At 34.8% G+C, this 21,507-nt stretch overlaps 1 protein-coding gene across 1 annotated transcript; it reads right to left on the bottom strand.

Annotated features, from left to right (window-relative positions):
• Nucleotides 1–13,782: 13,782 nt before the first annotated feature.
• LOC134842063 (maltase A2-like) lies at nt 13,783–20,738 on the bottom strand (the record flags this gene model as incomplete). The annotated part of the gene is given in 6 exon segments (XM_063858218.1): nt 13,783–14,411; nt 15,424–15,634; nt 17,663–18,141; nt 18,978–19,188; nt 19,548–19,730; nt 20,137–20,738. Coding segments are annotated over 6 exon segments (2,168 nt in total), but the record flags the coding sequence as incomplete, so codon positions are not given.
• Nucleotides 20,739–21,507: the final 769 nt, after the last annotated feature.

Genomic DNA, 21,507 nt, shown 5'->3' with positions numbered 1-21,507 from the left:
TTAAGTCAAAAAACCGTTTTTGGGCATTTTTTGGACAATTTTGACTTAAAAACTGCGTTTTCTGGCTGGCGCTCCTCTTCAAAATTAGTATATACTGCGGAAGTTAGTATATACCTTTACAAAAATTTAAAATTTCGTCGGCCTAAAATAGATTTCTGAAAATTTTACCACAGGCAGTTATTTGGTTGGTGAGAGGGTCGCATTTGCCCCCCAGTCCCTCCTAAATCTGCCGCTGTATGTGTGCACCCCTGTATCCAGATTGTCAATATGGATATCATTGACTATATCCCCCCTATTAACAAAAAATTGAGCGTACAGCTGTTAAGACGACAAACGCTTTTGTGGGATTTAGACGATGATGCACACAAATTATGCAGTTGCATTTCTGAGAAATAGGATTCGCTGAGTTTAAAAAAATTCAATTTACGTGTGTTAACGCTCTTTTTTCGTACTTATGTAATGTCATCTTAATGTCTTGCCTTATTTGCCTAGCACTATAAAATTGCTGGATCATAGAGTACTTACATGGAAACTTTGCTACGGCTACGTTTTGATAGTTTCTCGCATCTAAAAAAAAACGAAAAAGAAATCAATTATAATGGATTTTAGTGGTCTAGAAAATTATCAATGCGGTTTAGAAAATTAGACGACAAGCAAATTAGACGATCAAAAAGTAACGGAATTTAGACAAAATTTGCGTGAAATTGCGTGAAATTTTGTTTACAGACTTAAATTATCTTTTGGCTGAGTAAATACTAGTTGTCCGCAATTTAGACTATAACTTGCGATTAAATTGCGTGAAATTTGTTTACAGACCTAAATTAAATTTTGGCTGAGTAAATACTGATTGTCCGTAAATTCTGTTTCTTTACGGTCGTCTAATTTTTTGTCGTCTAAGTTTCAAGGACCCATCATCAATATAATCGATTCCCATGTTGCACTCAGACAACAAATTGGATCAAAAAACTGATTATAATTATTGTTTTTATCTAACTTAAAGCTACTTATAATCCATTTGAAATCAATTAAAACGGATTTTTCTCACTTTTTTTTTTCCCTTTGTGCAAAATTTTGCAAGAAATTCTGCATTTTTCAGATGAGTAATGCAGAAGTATTGCCAAGCGAGCGTACGGCCTACTCGGTTTCTAAACCTAAACTTTCTCAAACTGCAAACTCAAAATTGCGCAGAAAAAAGTTGAAATTGAGCAACAAATAACCAACTTTGCCGTTTTTTTCTCTTATTTAATTTGGTTTTTATCTTGAGCTAATTTTCGCTAAGTTTGAACGATTTTTTCTTGTTTTTTTCCTTTAATTAAAACTTATTAGCGTAAGATTCATGAATCAAAGACTTGATAGTTTTTCAGAATCTTCAATTTGAAGCGTCTTTATGTATTTGTCAGTTTCTGACTCCTCAATTTAAAAAAAAAAAGAGTTCATACTTTTATTATTTATTCTCAAGAAAAATTTTAGGCAATCCTAGTCTGTAGTAACATCTTTTTCCACATGCTTGCTTCTATTTGCCGAATTCTTAAATTTTTCTTGTATTAGTTAGATTCAAAAATTGCTTCTATTTTTTCATCGATCATATAAATTTTAAAAACTACCTCATATAAAACTTTTATCGGTATAACTTTCACCAACAAAATAAAAGTTGTTACAATTTTAAAATTTAAACTTTTGGAATACTCTTATTTGGCAGAAATTGTGATGGTCTCATACGGACATATACTAAGAATTTTTCTCCGGCTCAAACGAATTTTGCCAATATAACTCAGGCCTTTTTTCAATTTTGTTTCAATTCAATTTGTTTTATGTTGTGTTTACTACGTTGTACATTGATGAAAATTTTTAAAGTATTTCAATGATTTTAAGAGGTTGCTTAAAAAATCTTAATCGATAAAACTTTTATAATGACTTCGAACTTCTAGTTTTCGTTTATCAACCGGTTTCTTGAAGAAAAAGTCGATTAAAATGCATGAAACTTTTCTTGAGCTCGAGCTGTTGTTCGCCAAACTTCTGAGTGGGCGAACAATCCTCGTGATTGTGCTCCAGCTCATTGTACATATGAAAATGAAGCTGTCCATAAGGAACTAATTGAGCATTTTTTTCTATTACAGTTAAGATACCTTTGTAATATCATTATAATACCTTTATCTAAGTGCGTTATAGTTTTTACAATAAGTAAATTATAATATCTTTTTATATGTATTATAGGAATCTACTTATAACATACTTATTACATAGTTAAGGAATCCTATAATTGTTTTTGTGCTGCAGGTACATCCAGATTCTGAAGAAGGACTCGTTCATGTACCTCGGCAGAGTGCGGAAGTTGTGTCTGCCTCCCAATCTCTACCTAGTGGAGTATGGGTCTCTCTCCAGTGGGGAGCAGATGGCCACTGAACTACTCTCCAAGTCCGATGAGGGGGATGAAGGGGGAGGTTGCATGAAGAGCAAGGTAAGCAAAAGAAGCAAAGTACCAGTTTATGCAATTTGAATGAAACTTGTGCTACTGGACTAAAAGAAGCTAAAAACAGCGTTAATATAAAATGATTTAGTTTACAAAATTTGGGCCCAAAATTTTACCCAAAAATGGATTATTTTGGACTTCTCGAAGTCAATGAAACCTTACGCTAAAACTACCAAATCAATTGCTGAAAGTTTAACACCAAATGGAGCTTCCTATCTAGAGTAACAAGATTCAAGAAGTGAGCCTTCTTCGTAGTTCAACAAAACTTAAGAAAAAGCTTTTTTTGAAATTATACGCAAAATATTCAAAAAACGTTTTTAAAACAAAACTCGGAATTTTATGTTGTGAAAAGGACATTTTTTGACCATCCGAGAAAAAAAATTATACAAAATTTGAGAAAATGTACAATTACTAAAGTTTGTTTGGCTACATAAGAAACTCTTTTTGATATACTTAGCTCGTCAATTCGCAGAGCATTTTTGGCTTAACTTTTTATTGACTAATAAAAATAAAAATTACTCTTGTCTTGGATAAGCTTTTGGTTCCCAATTTAGCAAAACGGTTTGCATCATGAATATTCTGGTGGATTTTAAGCAGTTTTTCCGCCCATTTTGAGAAAACACGTTGAAAGTTTCCAATTTTGATGGTTTTTTTCTGGCTAGCTTAAGCCAGCACTGTAATTTTTTGATGGCTGACAATAAAAATTGTTTCAAAAACTCAAAAAGTTCAGGTCACCGCGATCCGAAATTCACTTTACTGAAATTTCAAGAAAAATTCATGTGAAAACACATAATTCCTTGAGTTACTTGAACAGATTTCATTTCAAAATTTGTTTAACACAAACAGACAATATTTCACTTTGGTTAAAAAATGATATTTGTTCCGACTTTCGAAGACACGCGATATACTTTTTCTAGGGATGTTTATTGACCAAAATTTTTGGTTTTTAAAAAAGTGATACCAAAAATTAATTATAGACAATTAAGGACATTGTAAACAGATCAATTGGTCTTTTCATCGAGAAACGAGAGCTAAATGCATTTTGTTCTATTAACATTAGCGTATGGGGGGGATAAAACATGACAAAAATTATCTTCAATTTTTCGATTTTTTTAATCAGTTTTTCAGCCAACCTATTTTTAATTGGTACTTAAACAAAGTCGGAACTTCGGACGATTTTGCCTTTCGATATAAGTCTTTTGAGTAACTTTTAGCACTTTAACTTGAATTGCTATAAGTATTTAGGTAAGTACACGCAAAAGTTTATTTCGATTTCAAGATATTTCGAACTTTGAAAATTTGCTTTTTTTTCTGCGAAAAGAATTTCTATGGAAAACAAAAGCAGGAAACCTGCTATAGCGCAGCCTAGTCTCACTAAATCCAATCAATTGATCTTATATGGCTCGAGCAAAAAAATGAAAACTTTGATCATATCATAAACAAAAGCCTCCATTTGAAAGTTACAATGATTAGACGTCAGATTTTTCCGCGAATTGCCATAACAAAACCATAACAAAGTTTTTCTATAACCATAACAAAACACCAGTAATTCATAACCATAACAAAACGCCAGTAATTCAGTTGCAGAAATAAAACAGCCTAAGCTTTTCAAAAAAAATGTAAGCGTATTCTGATTAAAAAAAAACAAATGACTGAGGAAGGATGACTGAGGAAGGTTCATTGAAGACGTATAACGCCTTTTGAAGTCGTATAGTTTATGCCTTTTGAATAATATCTCAAAAAATAGGAAGAAAATTAAAACATGCAAATTATTTTCATTAAGATAGTAACCTTTTCAGGATTTTTGCGAGTAGTTAAACAATTGAACATAACTCCAGAAGATAAAACTTATAAAAGAGACTGTTTAGCTACCAAAACTTCTCTTTAGATTCTTGCTCAATTTTTGTTCTAATTTTTGAAGAAAAAGACGGAGTACTTGGTTTTCATGTGGTTTTTTTTTCAAACAACCACGAACTTCAATTAGCTTAGCCTAGTTTGGCGGCATTTCTAATACCATTCAAAAGTTTTTGGTTTTCTGAACTCAAAACTAATATATGGTGATTTTTTTGTGATTAGTTACAGCGGGGTTGGTAAAGAGAAAAAACAGTTTTGGCTAATTTGGGACAATTAGGGCGTAATGCATTCGTACTATTAACGTGAAACGCTAAACTCAAAAACTAATTAATAAATTTCATCAAAATCGCTGGTCATACAGTTTTTTGGAGAGAAATGCTAGTCCAACAACTAGCGTTTTTTGATAGCATCAGCTTGTATCTGAAAAATTTCTGCTACTCTAATAAAAGAAAACCTGAAAAACACTTGAGCAAAATTGATTTTATGTCAAATATATTAATTGAGTATTTTTTACTTTGTAATCACCAAATCAAATTTTTTTTTTCGTAAAATGAACTTTATTCAGTGTTTTGTAGCTGCAATAGTGTTTTGTAGCTTGCGCGACTAACAAGTTTTGTAGCTTTAGTGAAAAATGTGAGGTTCAAACTGGTTTTTCCAACGGCAAGCATATGAAAAACGAACCTGTTTTTTTTTTTGCAAAACTACAAAATTTTATTACAGTTTCATGAAAATTTCATGTCGAAGTTTGAACTTGATTTCATTCATTGAGTTTTTTGTCGGTTTTGATTTTGATTTCATTTGAAATTTCGTTTAACAAAATCTGCAACAATTCACATTGCTGGAAAAAATCTGGTTCCGAAAAAAATGTTCCGATTCGCGATGAAATGCAAGAAGTTTATGCGCGCAGTGGTTTTAATTATTTTGTAAAAATTCGGCGATCAAACTCAAAACTTCCACCAAAATTTCTGATACCCCATTGATGAAATTTTAACGTTCAATTTTTTAATGTAAAATTTTGAAGATTTGAAAATGGCCAAATGATTGGTTTCTGCGCAGTGAGAACAATGTTTATGATGGTTTTTCCAAATTAAATTAAAAGAAAACCTCTTTGGTTCTATTAATTTTCTTCTAAAATTTCACACTACATGTTAAATGCTTCTGATGTGTCTGAAAAAAAACATTTAAATGCTATTCTGAAAAATAAATTTTGGGCATTTGAATTTTGCTAATATGGACAATTTGGGATAATTCGCGTGCAAGATTTTACGTTTTTATAACACGCGTAGGCGGCGGATTTAACCATTTAGAATTAGAATGAAGCAGACATTTTGGTTTTTTTTTGGTATAAGAGACACTAAATGCAACTCTTTGTACTTTATATAAGCGTATGGTGGGATAAAAAGAAGAAAAAAAAAGAAAAAAAAATCTGTTGTTTTTACCGATTAATTCATTTTTTTGGACAGACTTTTTTAAATTGGCCCCAAAAGCTAATTGGTATTTCCATGGGCTTTGTTGTATTATACGAGTTGTTTTGTTTACTGGTCGAACCGCATTATTTTATTTTTCAAAAAAAAATGAAAAAATGAGGTCTTTTTTAAAAATCGAACGCAAAACTCACTTCCGTTTAACTTAAAATAAGCAAAAATTCGAGTAGATTTCTGAAATATATAGAAACGATATTGAACTTTGCATTTGCATTTGCTGAAAAATCTATAACTTTGTGAAATTTTACCCTGCAATCCAGTTTGCGGTTGAAAAAGCTTACTGGAACAATTTAATTTTTTTTTTCAGCAAATTTACAGCATTATTGTTCAATTTTTTCTACCATTTGACAAAAAAATACTCTCTGCCAAAATAAAATTTTTAGGTGTGTACAAAGAAAGTGATGATTAATTATATAGTTTTTTTTGAATTTTTTAGGAAAAGTTTGGAAATCTATTTCGAAAATACCTTTTGATCCAAAAATAAATTGAACAAAATCATATCTATTGATCTAAATTTCTCTAAATGAAAAAAAAAAATTAAAAAAAGAGGCAAATAAAAGTCGTACATGGGTTTTAAAGAGCTTCAACATTGTATATATGTTTTTTCAAATCGAAAGTTGTGGGAACCCCCCGTGCATAAGATGCTACGCCGTTAAGTTTGTTCAAAAAACTCTGTCAATATTTTAATAAAGCAATAACTAGGTTTTGGGTGAAGACCAAATATTGAATTTTTGAAACTACCTGTTTCATCGCGCATCAGAACAACAAATAGAAAAATTATCATACAAGTGTATCCAGCTTTAGCTGGGCCTCTACTGTTACTTTATCGTTGATCGCACTTTCTCAAGTCATGGGAATTTGTATCGCGCATCAGAACAACAAAAAGAAAAATTATCATACAGGTGTATCCAGCTTTACCTGGGCCTCTACTGTTACTTTATCGTTGATCGTACTTTCTGAAGTCATGGGAATTTGTAAAATTAACTATTGATTCAATTTTCTCTGAATGGGATAGATTTACAACAAACTCGCCGATAAAAAATCTTATTTGAATTTCAAAGAGCTTCTTCATGGAATGTATCTATTCTGTAAATCTCGAAAGTTGAAAAAAAATTTTCAATCATTTTTTTTGTTTTCTTATTCTATTACACTTTTTATCTGTCTATTGGCTGTTTCGGTTGATTTTTCTGGCGCCCAGTTTATTATGTTAAAGAAAAAACAGTATTGTTCAGATCGAACTAGAGTTTTGGTTGGAGGTAGTTTACTTGGATTCTAAGGAGAGGGAAGATAGTGTTCACATGGGTCAATTTCTTCAATTTTATAAACCCAGGTGTACGTCAAGGGCAGTCAGAACAATCAACGCTCTGTTGTAATACAGGCAGTCCTCTGATATTCATGAATCTACAGCCACTTACCTTACGGAGTTGTTGATACCAAAATCAATGCCTTATAAATATGCAATTATTAATTAGTCAATGTTAAATCACCTTTTTTTTAAAAACCCAAAGCCAAAAAATAATGTCTTTGACTTGGAGGATGTTTGACCGTTTTTTTTCTAGGTGCTGGCCAATTTTTCTGACCTGGCCGTGCGTGACTTGTGGGTGGAGGGCAAGTGCAAATTCTTCAAGAGCGAATTCGTCTGTCAATTATGCTTCATGCATCAATTCGGACTCCACAAGTGAGTTCTAATATTTAAAACCGTCACTTCTGCAAACCACAATTTATTTTTGAGTGTCAAAGATTATATTTTGTCTTTTTAGTGGTAATAAGGAGAGCATAGTCAGTCATGCATGCAGTTCAGCTTAACTAAACAAATAAATTATCTTAAATAAGGTTACCAAACGTATTCAATGCATTACTTGATACTTGGAACCTTGACCTTAGGCCTTAGTCTACATTGTTAGTCACGCCGCCTTAAGCAAATCTGAGATGAATCAAATGAAATTTTTGAAATTTTTTATCGGTCGAGTTAGTCGAAAAACATATCGAATTCTGGTCGAGAAAGTCAAAACATATCTTTACTGGGTTGAACAAAGTCGAACACTTTTTTTGATGGGTCGGGAAAATTTAAACATACCAAAATTTGGTATAGAAAGTCGAAACATATCGAAATTTGGTCGAGAAAGTCGAAACATATCGAAATTTGGTCGAGAAAGTCGAAACATATCAAAATTTGGTCGGCAAAGTCGAAACATAAATCGACCACCACGACGCGGGATAGAGTGAAAATTTTTGGCTTTTTCACACAGAAGAATGTGTTGTGATGATTCGGGCTTTTGTGGTTAGGTATGACGACAACGTGACTGAATTATGTGCGGAGGAGAACCTCGAGAAGCCGTACAATGGACCCAGACAGGCCTGCTTCTGGGAGGACATCGAGCCCCTCCCGCCCTCACTCAAACACATGGAGGAACAGGTGTGTAATGTAGGTATTCACATATGTTGGGAGTTTAGTACGAAGTGGGAGTTTAGTAAAAAGTTAAGTACAAAATTAGAGTTATTGGGAGTTTAGTACAAAGTGGGAGTTTAGTACAAAGTTAAATACAAAGCTAAGAGTTATTGGGAGTTGAATACAAAGTGACGCTTGGGAGCTTACGCTTGGGAGTAAAAACTTATTGGGAGCTTACGATTCTTGATTCTGGGTTTTTGATTTGCTTTCAAATGAGTTTGAGGACAAATTTCATCGCCGAACAATGAGAACACATCATGAAAAAATCAACTTCGTATATTGTGCATATGCTATGAAGATCCGCGTAGCTTATAGTTTTTGATGCTTTAATAATGCTATATTAATCGCATTTTAGTGCGGTCAAGATACATAATTAGAAATTTTAAGAAAATTCGATTAAAGTTATGTCAGTTATCGAATGATCAGAGCATCAATTTATGCAGCTATCAAAATATTCAATATTTTCATCGATATATCTCAGGTTTGGTGTAAAAACTTTCGACCTTTACCAAGCTAAACAACAGTTTTTTGAGCTCATCGATCTGATTTTAATTAGTATATGCTTTGGATTCGAATGCTTTGTAGGTTCCGTCGACCGAAAATAGAAGTCGAATCACAATTTAAGACACAAAAAAATGTGAGAGTGAAAACATTTAAGAGTGAAAAAATACAAAATCTTGAAAGATCATTCAGTACAGTACTAATTGCACAGCAACCAAACGATCATATCTTTCAACCCATCAGCCCAAAAAATTGAAAAAGCTCGGAGATATTAGGCGGTTTAACTGATAAAATTCTGGTCACGTTCGTTTTTCATGTTCATTACATGAGTTACGATCCTCTATTAATTAATTTTTCGATCGTTTAAAGTGCTGATTTAAATTATCCGGACAAAACGAACAAAACTTGAATTTTCAAACGCGTTTTTCTCAAATTGGGTTAAGATTAGACAAAAAGTGAACAGAACAAAAGTTGCTTGGAATTTCACCAGAATTATTATGGTGCCATTTTTTCTTCGAAATTCTCAACAAACATTTTCCCCAAAAATGGGTCATTTTGGCTTTTTTCAATTAATAAAGAATTACGCTGAAACTATTTTGTTAATTGATAAGAAAATTATATCACAAGAAGTCTCTTACACAGCATAACAAAGTTTCAGAAGGGTTAAATCTCCAAAAACCAGTATAAGAGAAAAAAAGTTCACTTGATAGTCAATAAATATGATTTTTACTATATAAAACCCAGAATCTGTTTAAAAATAAATTTTAAACAATTTGCGCAAATTTTTGGAGATTTAATCCTTCTTAAACTTTGTTGAACTGCGTAAGGGGCTTCCTGTGATATAATTTTCTCATCAATTAACAAAATAGTTTCAGCGTAATTCTTGATTAATTGAAAAAAGCCAAAATGACCCATTTTTGGGGTAAATTTTTTTGTTGAGAATTTCGGAGAAAAAATGGCATCATATTAATTTTGGTGAAATTCTAAGCAACTTTTGTTCTCTTCACTTTTTGTCTAATCTTAACCCAATTTGAGAAAAACGCGTTTGAAAATTCAAGTTTTGTTTGTATTATAGCATTTGATGTAATATTGTACAGTGTGGGGTTTCTAACATGACTACGACAAAAAAAAGGCAAATTTAGGTTGGTTGGATGCCTTTAATGCCTTTATTTCCCAGAAAATTGACGACCTCGTCATGTCTGATTTGAAAATTCAAGGAGACCACTTATTTTTTCTGAAAGCGCTTTTTGCACCAAAAAATTCTTTTTTGAGGGGGAAACACTAGCCAAAAAGCTAATTTTTGGTCAGAACCTTCTAAAAAGTGCTGAAAATATTTGGCTGCAATCTAAAAATTTTTCACACATTTGGGTCGTTTTAGAAAACAAAGAGAGTTTGGAAAAATCATTCAGTTCAATTCAAAAAAGGTCGACAATATTTTCGAGCTTATTGAAAATCCGCCACCTTGTGAAAATCCCAGATCATTTGTGATTAACCGAGTAATCTTTTGCTCTTTAATTAGAGTCCCCCCCCTTGTGATTAACCGAGTAATCTTTTGCTCTTTAATTAGAGCCCCCCCCCCCCCCCTTTGTGATTAACCGAGTAATCTTTTGCTCTTTAATTAGAGTCCCCCCCCCCCCCCCCTTTACTAGATACTCAAAAATTTCAGCTATATACACTGTGATTATATTATAATGAGGGGGGGGGGGTATCATTTTTTGGGGCGGGGGTCAATAATGGTAAACTATTTAATCCGTTTGCAACTTTCGCACTAGGTGCAGAAGCCGACGTACTCTGCCTCGGCTATCAGACACAAGATGTTCTGTCCACCCGAGGAGGCTGTGGAAAAATTGAACATGACCGAAAGAATGGCCAAATCCACCCTCAAACTGTTCAAACACGGCCAGAAGATAGACGAGGAGAAGTACAACAATCCCAGTGCCAATGGGGAAAATTTGGGTCCCCGACTGGAGGCGGGAATGAGGTCCGACAAGCAGACGCGAGACTACGCCGACAGGGTGTTCAAGCCGACAGTAATTGTGCTCATGGTTACAAGCGTGTTAATGGTTGCAATCAATGCACTCTTGGAATAGACGGAAAAAGTCATTATTACAAAAAAAGAGCCTTGTTTTCATGTTAGAAAAGATAAAAAGTTCGATGGAACTCAGGAGAAAACGCATGAATTGGTGATAATAATTATATCAAAATTAACAATGAAGAATTGGAACCGTAATTATTTAACTATATAAAACCTATAAAAAATAATGATGATGGGCTAACAAGAAAATTGATGAAAAGTCAACTAATTGTTAAATTATTTATGTTTTATGTCAATTAGCAGCAAGTACTTAAGATTTGTGACATATCAACTCAAGTTTAAAAAAGTTTTTTTTTTTCAAACGACGTCTTCAGCTTTACAGCGACCTCTGTGGCTAAGAAAGGTACCAGAATAGTATTCCATGGCAACACACGCCAAAGGGCCTTCAATTAATTAAGTAAATCCTGGTATCACCTATCAGACCTATAAATTGGCAATTCAAGACCGGTGGGACTGGAAAAAAAACATCACAAAAAGAGCGAAACTAGTGCGACTGAAAATTAGGAATTCCGTAACGGCGCTACTACATTACGCGGCCAAACTGTTCACTGGATAGGCGCACAATTTTTCGTCTGTATGTTCCTGGATTTCAGAGCAGAGATAGTCTTAGAACATGATCCAAAATGTACTTGGATTCCATTTACAAAACTTCAGTGGATTCCGCGTACAAATACCTATAAGGTAACGTTTGTCGGCACATTGATTTTGTCGCGGTTTCCGCAACGCGCAAATATATGTAGTTGTTCCGGATTCCGCAAATGTAAGCGGATTCCGCAAATGTAAGTGAATTCCGCAAGTTTATTCGGATTCCGCTTACATTTTGTGGAATCCGCTCACAATTTGCGGATTGCGCTTACAATTTGCGGATTCCACTTACAGTTGCGGATTCCGCTACAGCTTAAGTTTTCTAAACACATATATTATTGTTTGTTCATGGATTCCACGAACTGGTTCCGGAATCCACACATTTTGTTGCGAATTCCGCAAAGTTGCCTGTTTTTGAAGCAATTTTGAGCAATACAATGTTTTGGCTATTTGTCCTTGGAATCGGAAACAGCAGAGAAGATCAAAGAAAAACAGTAATGTTGCGGATTCCGCGACAAATCAGATTTTTGACTGTTGCGAAAGTCGTTTAAAAATCACGAAGCGCACAGTTTGGCCTCTTAATGTAAAAAAAAACGCAGCGAGTAACGCGATAGAAGAAAAAACCAAAAGTATTTTCTTGAATCACGCTGCCAAAGTTTTTTCTTAAAACGCGCCGTCAAAAGAATTTCTACGGTCGCATCATCGAAGTTTTTTTCTGAAGCCGCACCGCCAAAGTTTTTTCTTAAGTCTGTTGTCTAGTTGCGCCGCTTGTCTTTTTTTAAGTCTCGCAGTCAGTCTTTTTTTATTTCGCGCCGCAAAATTCTTCTAATGTCATGACGCCAAGGTCCTGTCCTTTGTCGCACCGCGGCTCGATGTCTTTTCTTAAGCCACCGCCAAACCTAGCAACCTACCAGAAGTTTGGGTTTCACAAATTTTCTTGTCGCAAAAAAATTACAAAATTCCGCTCTACATTTTGGTATGCAGCTGAAGACATCTTGATCAGAATGGGGAGAAAAAAAAGCTGAAAAAACGTTAAAAGAAAAAAATTTGTAGGATGTATGATTCAATCACCCCAGTAAAGTAGAAATCAAATCTTATGATTTTAACAAATCTCCTTTGTTTGCAAAACCATATACCATAATAGCTGCCAGCTCCGACCAATAAATCAAAATAATGTTTACGGGAAAGCCAATTGCGGATAAGCTAGACCAGGATAAACTAGGCGGAGGTAAAAAGGGTCCTCCAGGGTCATTCTCTAGGTAAATAAAAATAAGGAACATAATTAGTCAAATTTTGTCATGTTTGGGGCCCTTGTTTCTTTATTTACCAAAAATGGTTAATGTTGATGTCGCACAATTTAAAATTTTTGCTAGAAATTTTGAAAACAAAACGTGAAAAAAAACTTAAAAAAATAAAATAGAGAAAAATTATTTACTCAAATTAAACAACTAACATTGGTAACAGTTATTCAAAAAAAGTAATCGAAGAAATGCACAATTATTATCGATTATATTCGACTAAAAATGGATTAATTCGCTACAAAACAAATTTCATTTTTTCAAAAATAATCGATTATAATTGATTATGATTGATTAGATTCGGATTTTGTTGATTAGAAAAATAGTATCACTATAATCCATTTTTAATCAATTATCATGATTTATTTTCGAAATTTATTGAGAAAGACCACGAAAATTTAATAAAATTGATTATTATCCATGGAACTCCGGTGCGGGTGGTACTTCAAAAGGAGTCACATCCGAGGTAATATTAAACTTTTAACGGGAAAGAAGTATGTGTTAGTTATAGTATTTTCTCATTATTGATCTTTCCAACAAAACTCGTTGAGGGTCGAGCGCTTCGATTTTGATCGATATTCAGTTTTGGAAAAAAAAAATTCAAAGAAAATAGCCCCAGTGCTGAGAAAAATTGATCCGAATATTTTTGGTTTTTAGTTTAACAAAATTGAGAGGCTGACCTCACCTCATCTTTTTTAGTCGCTTTTACTCAAAGAATTAGAATTTTACTTAAATTTAGAAAAAAAAACTGAATTCATTTTTGTCGGAACACTATGTGCTACTCGGACAGCAGCCGACTATCCGTGGTAACTTTGTATTATTAATTTATTTGATGTATTCTGTGATGAGAATATATTTTCAGAGCTTACTATCCCTTTCTGATTAGTTTTTTGCATTTTTTGTATTTTCAAAGCTATTTATACCCCAATCTTTCTATCTCTTCTCTTTATTGAAGAAACAGAAGAAAAATCAGATAGGATTGTTGTTTTTCAAATTTTACAACAGTTATTTTACTGTGGTCGGAAAATTCTTGGATACTTGCGTCGAATCCTTCAATTTTACTAAATATTTCGCCTTACAAAATTTCTCATTTCAAATTTATGTAGTAAAAAATAATCAAGTTTAAAATCTAAATGCTGTAGATCAGAATCCTGCGTCATTTGTGTGCTCTTTTTCAATCCTCAGAATTATGTTTAATTTGATATCGAAAGCAGAACTATTTTGACTTCGCCAATTTCCAATTCAAGTTGCTGGCTCTGTTGGCTTTTTCTTAGAATCCCGTCTGATTTTCTCTGCGCGGCTGTTGACCATATTGTGTATTCTAAATTCCAATGGCGTCCGGCAAAACCTTTTCCCAGATGGAAACCAAGAGTCTCGCTTTGGTATCCAAAATTGACCGCAATTCCGAGATAGTTTGAGCTAGATTGCAATTCGACCGCCAATTCTAGAACCAAGTTTTCAAGTTTGTGAAAATAAATCGGTACTCCCCGTTTTTCGCTTCTTTGCCTGTAGATGTAGTTCTCTCTTGTGAATTGCAAGCTCTGAGTGATTTTGGCAAAGAGAGGGAGATCGAATCCAGCACTGGTCTGAAGCGGTAGATTTGAAGAATTTCTTTGAGCTTCGTTTTTTGAGAAGAAGTCTTTTAGGCGTGCTGGAAAACTCTGCAATAGCTCACCTGAAAGAGGAATTCAGTCTTAACGCGTGTGTTCTGCACTTGCTGTATTGTGATAGAGTCTCATCCAACATCCAAATGCAAGCTCATTGAACTTCAATGGACATATTTGCCGTTTCAGGGGTGCACGGGCGGACTTAAGCTGTGTGCGGAGGGGGGAGTGGGGGTAACCCCTGATCTGGGGAGATTTACCGTTTCACAGGCGGATTTAGGAGGGGTGGAAACCCTAGCTTCTCCACTCAAAGATTCGATCCAATGACCACCCAAATGGATCCAAACATTTGGTAAGGTTTTGCATCCATTTTTGCCAGAACCTTCCAAAAACTGTCCAAAACGGCACTTTTGGCCTCTTTTTTCTTAAATAGCGACAATTGATTTTTTTGGCAGAATTAGGTTTCTACAGTGTTTTGAGTTCGGTAAATCAATTTGGTCGACCTAAAAAGGTTGACAATTTTCTGAAATTTTCTTTAAAATTCTTAGTACAAAAATATTCTGCATCCACCTCAGAATTCAGGTGTATTTTCTAATGATCAATTTAACAAATATTTGAGAACAAAAGTTAAAACAACACTATATTAAAACACCTTCTTTTAGGTTAAGGTTTTTTCTCCGTCAATTCAAAACAGAGAAACTTAGGAGAAACAACTCAAATTATTTCTCATATAACTCAATCATATTCCACTCTAATTTTTTCCATGATTTTGGGTGTTCGAACACGTTGAAAGTTGAAATGCTGACAGGTTCAAATCTTAAGAATTGTAAATGCTTCAATGAATTTTCTGTAGTTAATTAGATTAATAAAATTAGTTTGATTCATTGTATTTCACGAAGTTGAACATCTGGACTAACATTTTTTGTATTGGATAGTTAACTCGTTTTACCAATTTTCATGACCATTCGCGTAAACAACAGTAACTTAATAATATAAAAAATCACGAGTGTTGTGGGTGGGGGGAGGGGGGGGGGGGGTGGGTGTGAGAGGGTGTTAGAAGAACTTTCTTATCAATTGACTAACCCTGCATCCCTATTTCGTCCCCGTATAGCATGACGGGAGAGCCAGGCAACAGATAAGACAAGGCCACCAGCTGCATGCTTAGAGGCGACTGTAACCTAGAATGTATTCTGGCCACATTCCGACTGAGGTCTGTCGTCTCCCACAGAATCACCCTGCTCGACCCCGACTGCACCTGTGACGTCAGCTCAATTGCACCGTGGTATTTTTCAACCTGTGAAAACAGATGAGTTTGGAATGCTTGATCATTTTTTTTACAAAAAATTACGAGGATAGCCGGTTATTGTGCAAGTAGCACAGAGTGTTCCGACCATTTTCTTAAAAAAACTGGAAAATGACAACAGTTTTCCACAAGCAGTGGATTTAGGGAACGAGGGGACCGGACGCCCTTTCCCCTCAGGGATTCGACCCTATGCCGACCCAAAGGGTCCCCCGTTTTGTACTATTTTGAGATATACATTTTGGCTGACTGAACCTAAAATTTTTCTAAAGGCGCTTTTGGCGCCAAAATATACTAAATTTGAGGGGGGAAGCGCGCGCCGAAAACCGACTGCAATTTTTTGCTCAAAAATTTCAATAGAACCGCTTTTTTTGGCCTGTTTTTTTTTCAAACAAAAAGAAAACAAAACATTCAAACCAGTTTTTCTCAACAATAGGAAAAAAAATAATGCCGGAAACTTTTTATTATACCGGAAATTTACTGGTCTAAAAATTGATCAAAAATCAAATGTTTGACTTTTCTTAAACCCATAATTTTATCTCTTCTGAAACATGGGAATAACTTCTGATGCAGGGAAGATTTGCACGCCTTGATTTATATATTGAATAATATCCGATTTAGCTAGTAGTTTTCGAGAATAGTGATAAAAATTCTAAAAAAAACTGTAAAAATTTCAAAAGTCGATTTTACCGAAGACCTATCGGCCTTTCTACAAAAAAGGAGAAACAGGTTACGAACACAAAATCTAAGTACCATGTTATTTGAATCAGTTATCAACCGGAGAATCAGCAGGTTAGTTTTTGAAGAAAAAAAGGTTTCCAAAAAAAAACAAGCAAATTTTCAAAAATTGAACATACTTTAAGTTCATATTTTTTCAAAATTCAGGGCATAGCCTCTTGCGCAGGAAAAGTTTTCATAACTTTTTTTCGATTAAACCCTTCATCTCCGATTTGGCAGAGAAGTTTTTGAGAAAAGTTCTAAAAATTTATCAAAATTTCAAAAAATGGGCTTGTTTGAGGCATTAATTTTTTTTCTACCAAATTCAGGGAAAAACCACTTGAGAAGAGGAGATCTCCATGATTTTTCTATTGAAACTTTCATCCTAAATTTGTGCATTTGGTATTTGAAAAAATGAAAAAATTCAAAACAAATAGGTCAAAAACCCTCATACTGAATTTTTCGACCCTACAATATGACTAAAATGAAAAGAAACTAGATAAACATGTAAGCACATAGAAGAAAAGCCAGTTTTTCCATTGTTACCATTTTTTTGAACATCATTACAGTAGTTTTCGAGAAAAAATGAAATTTTTGCGAGAAGAGCAAAAATTTTCCAAAGCGTCGCAAATAACAACAAAAAACAACAAATCCCATACAATCTCTTAATATCTGTTTTTTACAGGGTCTAACACTACCCCAAAAATAAAGCAACAACCTTTGCTATTAAATTGCTTCTGCTTAATTAGGCTTAAATATGATTAAATTGAAATTACCAAAAGTGCCACCGAATGAGAACTTTTATTTGCGACTTAGGTGAGAAAAAAAAAGCTTCGTAATAAAACACTACGCTTCGCAAGTGCAATTAATTATTTTAAAATATTGCCGGGCTTGTTTCGTTTTCTCATTGTCCATTTCTTACAAAAAAGTGCGAGCAAACTAATTAGGCCAAGACAAACATATTTGATAACCATATTTTACCTTGTAAAACGATTCGCTTACACTCTAACAAGGAGGTAAAACAAGATCTCCTTAACTGTTTCCCCCATATTTTATACATTGATTATCTACATATATATATTATACACTTTAAAATCGATTATTTTGGCAATAAAAATCCATTTATTTTTGGTGAAAAGAAAAGATTCTATCTGCATATAATCGATTATCGTTCGTAAAACGGTTGTTGATAATTCGATTTTATACCTACAGTAATCTGTAGATTTTTCTGTATATAATCAATTTTTATCCATTGGGGGAGGAACTATTTTTCAACCGACCAAAAGATTCTCGCGGTGCTCTAACCTGAGGATAAATGCTTGCAAATGGCGACAGTATTACGTAATCAGCCGCCTGATGAGTTTGATTGACATACAATTCCAGGTACTTCTTGGAGGCCGCATTTGACTTGAAATTCATGTGATCGAGTCTTAGAATTATAGAGCCTCCGAAGGGTTCCAAGAAAAGTTTGAGGTCCTGGAGGAACTTTATCGTCGGCGGGGTGTCCCGACTGTAAAAGTGAGGCACTCTACAGTAGCTGTACCGTCCGTTGCACGGCAAGTAATCGTCGGGCTCTGTGAAGCCGTTTTGGATCTCGTTTTGGTCCAAACTAGTCTCGATTAAATACTCGGCGTCATTCAGTAAGAACTGGGATATCCCGATATTGGTCCAATATTTGAGAACCTGTCTTAAATTCTCCCTAATCGTGGGGTTTGTGTAGTTTAACTCGGCAGTATATGGTCCGTTTTGAGAATAATAACAGAGGTTGGGTTTGATTGTGCTATCTGGAATAAATAAATTGCGTATTTTCAAAGAGGGAGCCATTCTTGGATTATTACATAGGGCGGGAAAAATACTTTGGGTCCGAAATGAAACAGTGCATCAGTTTTAACTAGTACCAAAACTGATTAGCGCTGCGTTCAAACTTTTCATTCTGATTAGCCCAATAAATTTGACTGAGAATTAAATTAACCTTCACCCGAAATCAGGCGCGGATCTAGGATTTTCTCGAGAGGGGGGGCGGATTAGGTCGACCAAATTGATTTTCTGAGCTCTCCCAAATCACAACAAAGACCCCATTTCGACCAAATTTTCTGCACCGCAGGCAAACTTTTCAAAAAAGGCCTAGAAAGGCGTCTCGCCCCTCAAAGTTAGTATATATTGGCGCCAAAGACGCCTTTAGAAAAATTTTAGGGTCGGTCAGCCAAAAACGGATCTCTCAAAACAGTACAAAGGAGGGACCCTTTGGGTCGGCAGGGGGTCAATTCCCTAAGAGTAAAAGCGTCGACCCCCCCCCCCCCCGCCCTAAATCAGCTACTGCCTGAAATGAATTTAGGGGGCTTGATAGTAACTTGATCCACATAGTCTGACCCAATCGATAAAACTCACGAAGCAGATTTTTCACGTTTAGTAGCGTTTTTCTTCAACATAAAAAACAAGATCTTTGCACTCAATGGAGGCAGGTAATTTAGACACCTGTTTGAAGACGCCACTCGATAGGCAGCTAACTGGACTTTTTTGGTGTTACTCCTAGATGGGATTTTTTGGATAATTTTGTAAATAATAAGCAAATTGATCGCTTCTCGAAAACAATTTTCGTGTTATTTACTTATACGTTTACCTGAATTAACTACTGTGTCTGTTGCCATTAGAGGGTGCCACACAGATCTTCCTGCTGCGTTGACCCAGTTATTGGGATACCTGACTGGTCCCCCCTTCCCCACCTCGCATTCACTCCATACAAAGTAGTCCACATAGCCTGAACCCCCCTCTCTCCCTTGAGACAGAATGTAATTGGATGCCTGCTGGAACCACGAGTGTCTGGTACTCACCTGTTACAATGACAGAAACAAACATTCAACTACTGTTTCAATCTTTATCGATTTTTCCCAAAACAGAACAGAAACCTACTGGTCGAAGTCTAAATGGGTTCTCCAACGTCTTACTGCTTGATGTGTAAAGTCACTATGAAATCAGACTAGAAAACTAAAAAACTGAAGAAAAAATGCTGATTTTCTATTATCAGCAATTGTTTAAAAGGCTGAAAAACTGCAAAAAAGGCCATAGGTAACTAACCGACTTTTTTGGTGTTTCTCCATGACTGGATCGTTTATAGAGTTAACTAAGCTATTTGCATTTTTGTCTTCTTGAAAGCAAATTCAATAGAAGTTGTTCATTTTCTGAAGCGTACCTGATTGGGATTGAATGCGATGGCCACTTTGATGTGATATGAGTGTGCTTGTTTGATTAGTTCCATCAGGTGGAGAAGGGAGCCGAGGGAGGGGGGAGAGAGGGAGAGGGAGTAGAAGTCGGTCACTTCATTGCCCCACTCGTCCCCACTCTGCAACAGAGGGTACAGCAACACTGTTTTCACCTGCAAACACCATTTTAAAAAATTAATCTTTACACTTTTTGACAATTTGAAATTTAAAAAAATTTCGTTAAAAAAAATTAAAAATTTTTTTAAAATCAAAAAATGCAAAAAACTACGAAACAAAAGCGCTTGGTTACAAATGTAATGCTAATAAAAATTTGATGTAATTTTGACCAATTCATTTTTCCCCTAGCTAGTTATATGATCGGGTCGAGTAACAAAATTTAACAGGAGTGGAGTATAAAACAATTTTAAAAAATTGAGTTTTTTTTTCAATTAAAGCAAGCTAATCATTAGTTTTTAATTTATTAAGAAAATCTGTCTGTAATGGGGAAGGAGGTAAGTATTTGTAGCTTTTTAGAGTATGAAACAAATAGCAATTCTCACTTTCGTAAGTGGAACTCACTTTCATGAACTTGAAATAGGCCATAAACTGAGTCACCCCGATTAGGTCCCCATGTCCGTCACCATCACTGTCGTGAAAGTACCTCGGATCCACCCGGTAGATGATGCCGGGGCTCGAAAAGATCTCGTCACTCGGACCCACGTCTTCGGGTTCTGTTTGTTTATCGGCACCAGCTAAGCTCGGATCTTCTGGTGTTCCGTATTCGTAATAATCTGAGTAGTCGTTATAATCGTAGTCTGAAGGTTCCGAGTTGTCGGCGCTTCCGTATTCAGAGCCCGATTTGGAGCCATGAACATTATCTTTAGTATTGTTTAATAATTTAAACGTCAGGGTAATTGACAGTGAAATTATAACCACAAACAGAAGAATAATAAAAGCTACTGTAAGATATACACGCAAGGGGCATCTTTTAGAACAGCATCGCATATGGTTTAGTTTTGATTCTTTGAAACCTACGTCTGATTCCTGAATGTGGAACTGCTGAAGTTTCAATTCCTGTTTATCTTTTGAAATATCTTTAGTTTCGTCCATTGTCAACTTTATTGACTGGCAGTCCGAGTCTCCAGAGGAACTGAAGTTGTCTTTTTGGATCCCGGTCATACCTGCGGACACACATTGGGGTATAAATGAATTTACCAAGAGGCCTAAATTAATTATAAGTTAGTTTCACTGCATGCTCGGAGTTTTATGCTGAAAGTTAATAGTCATATTTAGCTTAAAATACATTTAGAAAACGGAAAGAAATTAGAAACCTTCGTTTTTTTAGGAGCAAACCATCTACTTAAGGAAAGCACAATGTACTGAAGAATCTTGTTCCAAAGAATCTTGTTGGAAACTTGTTGGAAACTCTAAGAGTCAACAAAAAATAAGAAAAAAAAACAACTCTGATTACTTAAATTATTTAAGAACGAGTAATGTTTACTGAACTGTAGGCTAACTGACAAGCTTAACGATCAGATCTGTGTTTTGAATATTGGACTGATTTTGGGTATTGATAGAACCATAGGAGTCCCAGGAGCTTATTAAAAGTTCAGAGGCTCCAGTCAACATACATTTGAATTGACTATATTGATTGTCGGGCATAAAATTGGCTTTAGTTTAGGGTCAGACTAGACCATAACTCTGAAGAAATAATACTGAGACCTTGCTTTAGGCCATATTCATGGCGTCTAGTATTGAATATTGTATGTTCAAGGGGTAGGGTCATAACAATAATACTATCGCATAAAAGCTGTTTAGTTTAATGTAACACCTTGTTAAAAACAAACCGAATCTGAAAATAATTTAATTAACCATGATCAAAGTGCTGAACTGCAATAAAAGTCTGCAGTAAAAAATTTGAAAGAAATCTTGAAAATATCTTTGGCCTGA

Source organism: Symsagittifera roscoffensis, chromosome 3, assembly GCF_963678635.1.
Source record: "Symsagittifera roscoffensis chromosome 3, txSymRosc1.1, whole genome shotgun sequence".
Lineage (NCBI taxonomy): Eukaryota > Metazoa > Xenacoelomorpha > Acoela > Convolutidae > Symsagittifera > Symsagittifera roscoffensis.
Note: the sequence above shows the minus strand (reverse complement) of the source record. Positions and strands in the feature narration are given on the sequence as shown.